A 12,960-nucleotide genomic window follows, 5' to 3' on the forward strand; every position below is an offset into this window, starting at 1 on the left:
TTGTTCCTCTAGTTCATCCACCACTTCTTCTTTGGCAATTGCTCTCATTCGTACTCCTCCAATTCAAGAAGGTATAGTTGTTTTTAATTCTTGCATTTGTGGCCAACTACATACTTCTCATTACAGAAGTAGTAGAGACCCTTAGTGCTTTTTTATTCATTTATTCCAAACTCGATTTATTCCGATTAAATCCCTTAGAGCACGTAGAGTTACTATAGCTGGGAGTTGATAACAAGGCCCTACTGTTTTTCCTTTGGTCTGCACTTCTTCTGCAGGAGGTTATCAATGAATTTTCCATAGGTGAGGGTTGTCTGATAGCAACAAGATAAGCTTCTTGCATTCTATCATTCTTGTAGACTTATTACAAAGTGGTGGGGTGTGTGATTTTTTACTGCAATGTTCAATTCGTGTTTCAAGCCACCAAGGAAACAACTACTGGCATTTTCTTCAGATAGATTAATCCTAGTGAGAGGCCTTTCAAAAGCAGCTTGATACTCCTTAACACTACTTGTCTGTCTAACCTTATTGAGCTCCTCTAGAGGATCATCAAAGTCTAATCCAAACCTTTCCACAAAAGCCACCACATATTCAATCCATGTAGCAGGTTAGATGAATTGCATGTACCTCATGTATGCTAAATGCCATTCTTCTCCTTCCAACTGCATTGCAGCCACTTCTACTTTTTCTTCAGCTGCAACCTTCTCCATAGAAAAGAATTGTTCGATTTTGAATATCCAAGACTTTGAATCTTCACCTGAGAATCTCAAAAATTCCATTTGAGACCATCTATTGAAGTTTGAATTATGGTGATTACAACCGGCAGGGCTCATCTTCGATATCAATAAAGTCCTCTTTGGCTTCTTCTAAGATTTTTCTCCTCATGTGGTACATAGAGTATGTTTTTTTATTAACGAGGGAATCTCCTTGGAGATGAAGTTTTGCTTTAAGCCTATCAACCTCGGTCAATAGGCCATTCTGCTCGGATCTCATGGCACTGAGGCTAAGATCGAGATCATGGATTATGGTTATCTGAACCTTATTTTGATATATGAACTTCTTATACCTATCTTCCATCCGGGCCCACTTATCCTTGTCAGCAGCAACCTTTTCAACTTTGGAGTTCAAAGCTGCCTCCAAATTATTCATTTGCTCAATGAAGGCAGACTCGCACTCGACAACAACAAGCACGGCATCTTGAATTTCAGACCACTTAGCCTTAGCTTCTTGGAATTGAACATTTAATTGAGAAGCTTCTTCACTAAGGGCCACTACCTCCTACTCACTAAGCTATAGTCAGGCCTCAAGATCACTCGCCTCAGCAACTTTCGCTTCTAATAACTGGAGGCGCGCGGCGAGTTAGCTCTTCTCGGCTAACAGTTGACCCCGCTCTAACGTAAGTCCTTCTTTGTCATAGATCAATCTTTGAAGGCACTCAAAAGTGAGGAAGTTGGCCTGTAAAATAAATATCAAAGTCAGAAACCTTGTTACAAATGAAGAGAAATAAGCAGTAAAAAGAACAAGTACAATATTGTTGTTGCATTGTGCATGGCGTTATTTATCATACACTCCCCCAAAAGAGAGTGTATTTTATTCTTATCTTTCTCTGAAGCCAACGACTTAGGTAATTGGCGAGCTCCACCGGCCTAGACAGTAGATTGCACTCCCTTAAAACCAAAAGAGAGACACTTCTCCTCCCTTGGGAATCTACTGTATGGGTGAATAGTTATGCCCAAAATTCCCATGGTCAGGGACTTAAGAGGAGGGACGTCTTCCTCTCGGGTGTCTGCGGTTGGGGGGGATATAACAGTTTCTAGTGATGAAGGTTTAGCTGGTATGGAGGGATATGAAGCTGATGGAGTTGAAGGTTGAGAAGTAGCAGCGGCAGGGGCAGTGCTGTTTGTCGGTTGCTTGCCAACAAAGGCAGAAGAAACCCAGTATCTAGCCTCGTGGGACCAGAAACAACAACTAGGACCGGAAGGGGAGAATCAACATTCTTCGCCAAATCCATTTCTTCAAAGAGCTCACCCTCGATTGGGGTTTCAAGCTCTCAAGATTGAGCATTATGTTGAGCTGATGAAGATCGTTGTCTCCTTTGTAGGGAAGCCCCTTCATCACTGGCTTTCCCATCATTATCAATAATCACAGTGTATGCGGCTGGCTTGATCGTGGCTTTCTTCACTTTCTTATTTTTTTTCCCCGATCAAGGAAGAACGCCGCCTTTTGGTTGCTTGTTCTTTGGCCGGAAACTCCGAGAAGAAGCACCTGCACCGAAATTAGACCCAAGGGCACCTGTCCGGGTAAGAGACTCCTGCAACAACCTCGTAGCCTCTGCAGGATCGACTAAAACATCCTCCTCAGGGATGGAAACAGAACCCTGCAGGAGACCTAAATCAAACAAGAAGATAGATTAACAGGTTTATTCATGTACAAAGATGGAATAAAGGAAGATTTAGTTTACCATGGTTCTTAGCCCTCCACCATATTTTGGGGTCCAACTTCTTCCACCGGCAGGTCTTTGGCATATCCAAAATCTTCTGAACCCATCGGTTCAGGCCTTCAACTCTTGGTAGTGTCCACCAAGTTGCTGAAATAATGAAAGAAGAAGAGTTAGCAGTGACATAAAATAACCTATTTTTGATAAAGAGATAAACCCTAAACTTACGTGAACGATTCCAGGATTTAGGGAAAGATGTAGTTGTGATCGAGATGATATTCCTGGTAGCAATGACGATAGACCGCTCCATCCATCCACCGTCATTGTCGTCATCCATGCTAGTAAGCAAAGCATAGTGGCCACTCTTGCTGAAGTTTATTACTCCCTCATGGTTAATTTTGGGAGAGAGAGGTTCATCATATGAGCCAAAATGAGGGGCTCATTCGTTTCCAGGCACAGTCGCCTTAGACAGGCCACCGTTCACCACACCGAAGGGCCCATCTGAGCCAAGTAGACCTGGTACCGGTGGCACAGTTCCAAAATCACGGGGTCAAGTCCCCTGCACTAAGAAAATGGACCCAAAGTAAAGTAGTACGTGTAAACATATGTGAAACCCTTCTTAGCATGAATACTGGAAAGACGAATAGAAGAAGGATATTTAACAATAGCCCAAATTTGAGGCTTTAAGGGGAGGAACTTCTCTTCGAAGTCCTTGGTAGTGTTGATATGTTTGGGGATTATGGTGCTCACCACGGGAGGATTAGCATCAACATCGACCTCTTTAAACAAGGAGAGATGAAAGCAGAAGGGATTTAAATGCAAAGAAGTTGGGAGAGTTTATGAAATAGTGAAAAAAGAAGAATGGGGCGTATAAGTAAAGGTTTAGGTGGCTAAAATCATAGCCATGATTACCTCAAGAACCGGCAAAATATTAAATTGTGAGTAACACATATTCGGGGTATTAAATGCGAGGAGACGTGCATCTTATCAAGCGTCAGAAACTTTTCAGAAAGGTTCAGAAAACATTTTGCCAAGAAAGAAATCTCCACCAACTTCCCGATGACACAAAGATGTGTCACCGGAAAGCATGGAGACTATCTGTATATGGTAAAATTAATTTTTATTAGATGCTCGAATAATTACGTGACACGTAAAACCGGAGACAGACGGAAGATGAAGTGAGTAGGAACTGAGACCGAAGACAACAACTTTAGTTGGCATCGGGTAGCTCCCGAAGGGAACATAGTCAACAGAGGCAAACGAATGCTTGTCGCCAGATGGAACTTAATAAATAATATTCATCAGTATTAAATATGCAGCTGTTGCAGAAAATGTTGGCATTCATGGCCTGCCGTTACATAGTCATCAATGACCCCCACTATTGTCATTCAAGAGTATCTTGATCCTAAGACCTTGTTCCCTAGGTATAGCTACAAATAGTGACTTCAACAACCATTGTAATACACGAAATCTTTGAAAAACTTATGCTACACATTATTCTCAAGCTAAATAATACTTTACTTTTTGTCTAATATTGTTCTTATCACTGTCTTCGGAAGCTCTGCTCCCGGAACCAGGCTACCTGCTGTTTATTTCGATTTCAATGCTAAGTCTTATAATTTTTATTTAATTTATTTTTTATTTTGGGATCAAATCAATTCGCTTGTCTGTAGATCATCAACAAATTTAACTGTACCGTTTTACACGAAAACAAATATACTAGATTCGTTTTCCATCACAGGGGAATGTTTCAATAATTTTTTGCAATATACTATAAAATATTTATAAGACAATTGCTTATATTATTATTCATAAAGATCTAATTACATTATATATTGAACATAACCTACAAGTCATTTATACATAGTTTGGGAGGCATCTAAAACATTGCTTTGGCAAATATACATTAGATTTTCTTTCTTCGTTGTGAAGTGGAATATGTGGATTCAAACTGTATAAAGATTTTCAGACCAACTAATTAAGCTACTGGGAAGCAAGTTCCTTTGTATTACCTTTCATTCTTAACGTATTTGTTTTCTTGCTCGTTAGCGCTTAACTAATAAGATAGAGTCTTTCTAGCTAGTTTCGTTAAATTTTTTCTTTTTTGTTCTAGGAGTAGGTACTTGTTAGAGAATTCATTCTTCATTCTAACAAGTTTACAGGTCTTAGTCCAAATATTTTTTTATATTACTGGTCACTTAAAATATAATTAAAAGTATCTATTAGTATAATTGATAAATAAATAAATAAGACCAGTTATCTACTAAAATAGATTAAATTTCAATAATTATTTAAACATTCATTTGCATTATCATTTAATATAATTTAAATCTTATACGCATATAGAAGGATGGACTACAATAAATAGGCTTAGAGAATAATATTCCCTCACAATTAGGATATATAAGATTTATAATAAAGAAATGAAACAACAGGGGCTCCTTACAATAACTTAGGGTTGTAGTTATATAAATTCCTTCTTAAGTTTTATTTACAATTATAATCAATCAATAGATTTCGAAAAATCCCAATGGGATATCCATGAGAGAAGTTTGTAATGCTCCTTAGTAAAAATCTATATTCCACATCAAGAAAATCTTCACTGAACTTCTAGATGTCCCAACACACAAAACAAATCGCCACCCCTCCCAAACCACCGGACATAAATCCTCAATTAATGCTCATGAATACTGAATCGCCCTCTTTTAAGGAGAAATTACTGGCCAACGAAATGGAAAAAAATATTTCTATAGTTTCATCACCACCCCATCAAACACCTATGGATATTAATTTTACTTCTGACAATGAAGTTTCCCAACAACAACCTCAATATGATCGTAATTACTTTGTACCCATTACTATGGAGGACAAACAAAGGATATACTACCTATGGATACACTCCGTCATAATTAAATTGCAAGGGAAGAGAATCTCACACGACGTTTTAAAGAAAAAATTAATGGATCTATGAAAACCATCTGAATCTTTTCCACTAATTGATTTAGGTGAAGATTATTACATTGTACATTTTAACAAGGCGGAAAATATGATAAACTCCATTCAAAAAGGACCATGGTTTATTTATGGACATTTCTATCGGTTCAACGCGGGGTTCCTAACTTTGTAGCATCTCAAGCGATGCAATCATTCACAACAATCTGGATTCGGCTACCACAATTCCCCACAGAATTCTATGATGGGAAAATTCTTCAAAAAGTGGGTACTACAATAGGAAGACTATTAAAAATAGATGCATGCACATCAGCAGCACTCCGTGGTTGATATGCTCGTCTATGTGTAGAACTTCCATTATATAAGCCGGTGATTCCTTTCATCTTCATTGGATCACACAAGCAGCATACATACTATGAAGGTGAGAGCCTAGTGGGCAAAAATTGTGGACACTTAGGACACTCGATAAAACAGTGTACTCATGCCAAAACTAATCAGACGGCAGGAGAGCCAAAATTTGTTACACCAAACACAAACCTTTTTCAAGAAGAACAAGAATATGTATGGAAGACCGTCTCATTCAACAAAAATAGAAAGAAGGATTCCACAAAAAACACCTTCAAACTCCATGGAACTCGCAGCAATCAGGTATTAACGTCAATATTTTTGAGGCAAAATCGGGTAAGTTCCTAACTACTCAGAAATTTATGTATAAAAAAAAGCATGCTTCTAAACCCCCAGTACCACTCTATAATTTAGATCATACTGATCTTAACATTAAAACCAAAAAATCACTTTCTTCCTCTGGAAGAAGTAGACACTGTTTTGGACAAAACCACTAATTCCCTAATACTTTAATTACTAATAATATAAAATCTACTAAAGAATCTTGAGGGACCCACTACCCATCCATAACTCAAATCCCATCACCCTTACCACCTATTCCCTCACAAGCTGAATAATAATACCCCCTAATTATCAGGACCCCCCCCCCACAAGGACTCTATTAATCCAACCCATTTCGACCAAAACATGGTAAAGCAAAATATTTCCATTAAACTCAACATTCATGCGCCGACTGACATGGAACAGTTGGCATGTTTTAACACAACCAATGAACAAATGTCCAATTCAATTCCCCACGTATCAATAACCCAATCCCCTCCCCTGCTAATCTCCAATAAATATACATTATCCCAGTCGAATTACATGCAAAACCAAACTCCAATCATTGAAAACCTAGATAGTAATTCCTTTTCTCCAACAAGTGACCCTCTATCAGATATAAATTTATCTCCAGTAGGAAAGAATGCCAAGAATCTCAATTTCTTTGAGGCAAAATTATCATCTAATACAACTACAAAGAATCAATCAAACTCCAAATATGGCAAACAATGTATTCCTACCACCACAGACTCCCAAGAAGGATTCTCATTCAACCTCCACTACCACAAAATCATAAACCAATGTCGTGGGTAGAGATAGGGCTAATGGGATATGCAATCTCATTCAATATCATGTTGGAGGGAAGGGAAACCATAATAGTCCTACAAAACACACTCTACCTAGCTCAACTCATCTCCGAGGGTGTTTGTTTAGCAATGAACAACTATATCAATCAAGTGTAGATAAATAGTGTCCAAACTCCAATTGCTCCAAACTTGACTGCCAACCTCACTCATATCATTAGGGGGAATGGAATCTTCTTACACACTTCGTTCCAATCCAGAGTTCAGCTCCAATAATGGATCTCCCATTTTTCACTCCAGATATTGTAACAAACATCAACCCAATCCTTACTCCTTGGAATGTACATGCAGACCATTCTCAAACCTCAAATGCACACACTCCATAGAACATGCAAATCCCACAACCTCCATATAACCAAAATCCAAACCAAATGGAATACGCAATGGAGGAAGAGGTAGACCTCGTAAACTTAATTCCCCAAAACCTAGTCGAGGATTCAAACCTCGACGAAATAAAAATCTTTCTATTCATGGAGATGCAAGAGTAGAAGCAGATTCTCTACTGTCCAATGGCACTTTACAAGTGAGCGACAGAAGGCCCCCAGCGGACTCATCAGGGGGAACCATGCAATGATATTGGTTACTTTTCAAAGGAGGAATCCAGTCCTTGCACACAGGGTGAGGGAGAATGGGGATCTTCACAATCCAACCTTCAACATGAATAGATCAACAACCTTTATAATTTGGAATATAAGGGGAAGAAACAACGACAATTTTAGGCTAAGTTTTAGAGACTTGGTTGAAACACACCACCCCAGCATGGTCACTCTTCTAGAGACCAAGATGGATAGTCATATTCCTCTTCTCAATCCTTTTGGCTTCTCTAACATGATAGAAATCCTTGCTGAAGGCCAATCGGGAGGAATGGTGATCCTATGGGACCGCACCAAAGTCTATGTTCATAGCTTTGGACATAGGAGCCAGGAGATAAGTACAACTATAGATGTAATTTCTCTCCATAAAACGTGGGTATTTACTTCTATCTATGCTAGTACATATAGGAAGCTTAGGAACAAAATGTGTAATAACATCTTAGACATGTATACTGCCATCAAGGGGTCTTGGTTAGTGGATGGTGATTTTAATGATGTTCTAGCCTCTAATGAAAAAATAGGTGGGAAATATATCAATAATAAAAGATCTAAACTTCTTTGGGACTGTATCAACGCATGCAACCTAATTAACCTAGGTTTTAAAGGGTGTAAATTTACTTGGTCCAACAATAGAAAGAGAAATAAAGGCCTTATCAAGGAAAGGCTAGATAGAGTATTTTCCAACGATGAATGGATTAATCTTTTCCCTGAGGCTATAGTAATTCATCTTCCCAAAATACATTCAGATCATAATTCCATATTAATAGAAATTACTCCTAAGAAATATGCCTTGTTGAAAAAGCCTTTTAGACTAGAAACTTTTTGGTGTCGCCATCCGGATTTCATTAACTTGGTAAAGGATAGCTGGCATAATTCTAATTATACTCAAGGCTCTAATACTTTCCTAGACAGAGTTAAAAATTGGAAAAATATGCACTACGGAGATATTTATAGGAACAAAAAGAGAATAATGGCCAGGCTCAAAGGCATCCAGTTTTCTAGAAATTACTCCACTACTACCTTCCTCCAAAATCTAGAATCTAGGCTTCAAAAAGATTATAATGACGTCCTTAGAATAGAAGACGACTATTGGAAACTTAGGCCAGAATTTCATGGATTCAGGAAGAAGATGCAAACACCAAATTTTTCCACATAGCGGCCACTAATAAATCCAGGAAAAATAGAATTACTTATTTCAAAGATGATTTAGGAAATTGGATTAATGAACTTGCCCAAATACTTCAACACACACTAGTTTTCTTCCAAAGACATGTTCAAAATCGACCACGCCTTAACTAATTGGTCAGGCATTAGGAAAAACCACCAATCTTTCACTAACATTGATCTCACAATCCTTAATAGACAATTGTCTCCTACTGAAGTGGTGAACACAATATTTTCCTTCTAACCTTTTAAATTACCAGGTCCAGATGGTATACACCCTTTTGTTTTACCAAAAATACCGGGACATAGTAGGTCAATCCATTATTGACCTTTGCACACAAGCCTTTCAATCTCAAACTCTTCCTCCAGAGATTAACAACACATTCATCTGCCTAATTCCTAAGGTGCCTAGTGCTAATAATCTAAAAAAACTTTAGACCAATAGGCATGTGTAATACTATTTACAAAACAATTATAAAAATCATAGCAAATAGGCTTCAACCTCTTCTATACTATATTATTAGTCCCTTTCAATCTAGCTTTATTAAAGGGAGACGCGTATGTGACAATGCTATTATAATCCAAGAAATAATCTCTCAATTCAGGAAAAAGAAGGGAAAGAAGGCTCATGATTTTGAAACTTGACATAGAAAAAGCATTCGATATATTAGAATGGTCGTTTTTCTATCAAACCCTATCATACTTCAAATTCCCTCACAAGGTAATGCGAATCATTATGAATTGTATTTGTACCGGCAAAATTGCTATTTTGGTCAATGGGGCAACAACTACATTCTTCACCCCAAGTAGAGGTATTAGACAAGGATGTCCACTCTTACCATATATCTTTATCCTGAGCATGGAAATTCTCTCGTGTCTAATCCTTCACCAAGTAGATACCTGCTTATGGGATCCCATCTGCCTAAACAATCGAGATATAGGCATATCCCATTTATTCTTCGCATATGATCTCACTCTAATGGCCAAAGCTGATAAAAAAAATTGTAAACACCATTAACAACTGCCTTAATATGTTTTGCAACCTATCAGGCCAAAAAATCAAATTACACAAATCCAAAATTCTCTTCTCCAAAAATATCCCATTGGCATCTACCAAGGAAATAGCATATGGCTTCAATATCAAAATAAGCCAATCTTTTGGAAAATACATAGGCTTTCAAATCCTAGATAAATATCCCAAAGCATTCGATTACCAATTCATTATTGACAAGATACGGGAGAGACTCTCCACATGGAAAGTAAAATTTCTTAATATAACGGGAAGAACCACCCTAGCCATAGTAACTTTGAATTCCATTCCTAATCATGCTATGCAATACACCTTTCTTTCTACAAAAATTCACAAGCAAATTGATCAAATATAGAGAAACTTTATCTGGGGCACCACTAATGAATGCAAAAAACTACATCTAATCAATAACCATTACAAAGCCCAAAGATCTGGGTGGCCTAGTCCTAAAGACATCAAATTCAAAAAATAAGGCTTTATTATATGGTTTAACATGGAGACTTATTGCAAAACCTTCCACACCTTGTGTCACAACCCAAAAACCGACCCAGTCGTGATGGCGTCTATCGTGAAACTAGGCCAGCCAACTTATTTCCAAATACTCCTTTTCATTTAAAACTTAAGAAAAATCACGTTTTTAACAGAAATCCGATAAAAGGTATAAAGTAAAAATCAAAACAAGCGGAAAGTACAAGCCCGACCTCGAGTGTCACTAAGCCATGAGCAAAATACTACAACGGTTCGAAATAAAACAAGACTAACATAGTCTGAAAATAGCCAACAAAATACACTAAAGGAAGATAAGGAAGGAGAAGGCGGGACTGCGATCGCCAGGCAGCTACCTCGCTATCTCCAAGGAAAGTCCACCACTGAAATGATCAGCATCCGCTACCGTGACCCGAGATACCTGGATCTGCACACAAGATGTAGGGGGTGATGTGAGTACACCAACTCAGTAAGTAACAAGTCCAAACTATGGACTGACAAGTAGTGACGAACCAAACCTCAATAGGTAATATCATTAAACTGTACAGAAAAGTAGAAATGCTTGCAGTTCAGGCAAAAACTCAACAGTAAATAAATGCAGTCTGAACAGTACAGAGTATAAAGCTCAGGAAATCTCTACGTACCAATGCACAGATAGCATGATCATTGTTCCGTGTACCTCTATTCACAAGTGCTCAACCACTCGGTACTGTATATTCCGGCCCATGGAAGATTCATCCCGGAATATATATATCACTGACCGTAGTCATCCAGTACCGAAGAAGGCTATTCTATCCCTGTGGAGAAGATCCATCTCCAGGTATAAATACTTCGGACAAGATCCGTGTCCAGGGAAGATCCATCCCTTAATATCATCAACTGCGCTTACTGGGGGTGTGTTACAGACTCCGGAGGGGCTCCTACAACCCAAGCGCTATCATAATCATCAACATAACCGCCGCGGCGTGCAGCCCGATCCTATATACTATCACTCTCAACTAGGCCCTCGGCCTCACTCAGTCATTACTTTCCAGTCTCACACACACGGGCTCACAATGTCATGATACTAGCCCGAACAATGATATGATGTGTCAAATAACAATAACCGAGACTAAGGCATGATATATAATGCATGAACAAGGTTGAGTACAGAATATCAATGAAGATAATGATATGACAACAAGAAACGACCTCTCGGGTTTCAACAGTATCGGCGTGAAGCCCTAATAGGATATCTAGCATGTTTTCACAGCACATTTACTCAATCACATTATAGAAACACGGATATCAACAAGAAAGAGTCACTAAGCGGTGCCATGGAATGATCCAGGCCACATTTCTCACGGTGCATGCACACACGCCCGCCACTTGTCATTTGCGTCACCTCAATAGTAATCATAGAACACATAGTTCAGGGTTTCGAACCCTCAGAACCAAGTTTGGAAGCGTTACTTACCTCAAGCCAAGCCAAACTCTAGACCGCGACGCCCTTGCCTCTCGATTTGGCCTCCAAATGCCCTGAATATAACCAAAATCAGCATATAACCATCAATATACGCTAAAGGAATCAAACTCATACGAAAATTATCAAATTAACTCAAAAATCCTGAAATTGTTCAAACCCAACCCCCGGGCCCACGTCTCAGAATTCGATAAAATCACATTCCAAGAATTCTCATCCTCCCACGAGTCCATACATACCAAAAGCATCAAAATCAGACCTCAAATGGCCCCTCAAATCCCCAATTTAAACTCTCCAATTCCAAGCCCTATTTCCCCAATTTTAGCCTTTAAATCCCACTAATTACATGTCTAATTAGTTAGAAATTACCATAAAATTGAGTATTGAGTTAAAAAACCTTAGCTCCAAATATTTCCCTTCGAAATCCTCTTCAATCCCTCTCAAAAAGCTTCAAAGCCGCTCAAAAATTGTGAGAAATGGACTAAAAATCGCGAAGATGGGTTTTTATACATTCTGCCCAGGTATTATTTCCTTCTTCGCGAACGCGGTAGCTCCCTCGCGTTCGTGAAGCACAAAAATCCACTGCCCAATTATTCATATTTCACGAACGCGAAGCTTCAGCTGCCCAAGCCTTCGCGAATGCGACCCTACCTATGCGAACGCGATGCACAAACTCCTCGGATCCCAGCTGCTCCAATTTCCCTACACGAATGCGACTCCTCTCACGCGTTCGCGGTTCACAGGAATCCAAACCTACGTGAACGCGGGCCCGAACTCGCGAACACAAAGAATATTTTCTCCCCTAGACCCAGCTCTTCTTCGCGAACACGGGACAGCCTTCGCGAACGTGAAGAACAAATTCTTCTGCAACAAAAACCAGCAAAATCTGCAACTCTCCAAAATCAAGAATTGGCATGTTAACCACCGGAAACTCACCCGAGGCCCTCGGGACCTCAACCAAACATGCCAACGCATCCCATAACATCATTCAAACTTAGTCGAACCTTCGAATCACTCCAAACAATATCAGAACACCAAATCAACCTCGGATTCAAGCCTAAGAACTTAGAAACTTTCAAATTCCACAAACGACACCGAAACCTATCAAATCAACTCCGAATGACCTGAAATTTTGTACACATGTCACAAATGACACTACGGACCTACTCCAATTTTTAGAATTCCATTCTGATCCCGATATCAAGATTTCCACTGTCGATCGGAAAATGCCAAATTTTCAATTTTGCCAATTCAGGCCTAAATCTACCGCGGACCTCGAAAATATATTCCTATCACGCTCCTAAGTCCCA

General features: G+C 39.0%; 1 protein-coding gene across 1 annotated transcript; it reads right to left on the minus strand.

Annotated features, from left to right (window-relative positions):
• Positions 1-239: 239 nt before the first annotated feature.
• On the minus strand, positions 240-776 carry LOC138882869 (uncharacterized). Its single transcript, XM_070163506.1, has 3 exons — positions 625-776; positions 393-564; positions 240-311 (listed from the first exon to the last, which is right to left on the minus strand). The coding sequence occupies exons 1-3, from the start codon at positions 774-776 to the stop codon at positions 240-242; spliced, it is 396 nt and encodes a 131-aa protein (XP_070019607.1).
• Positions 777-12,960: the final 12,184 nt, after the last annotated feature.

This window comes from Nicotiana sylvestris, chromosome 12, assembly GCF_000393655.2.
Source record: "Nicotiana sylvestris chromosome 12, ASM39365v2, whole genome shotgun sequence".
Lineage (NCBI taxonomy): Eukaryota > Viridiplantae > Streptophyta > Magnoliopsida > Solanales > Solanaceae > Nicotiana > Nicotiana sylvestris.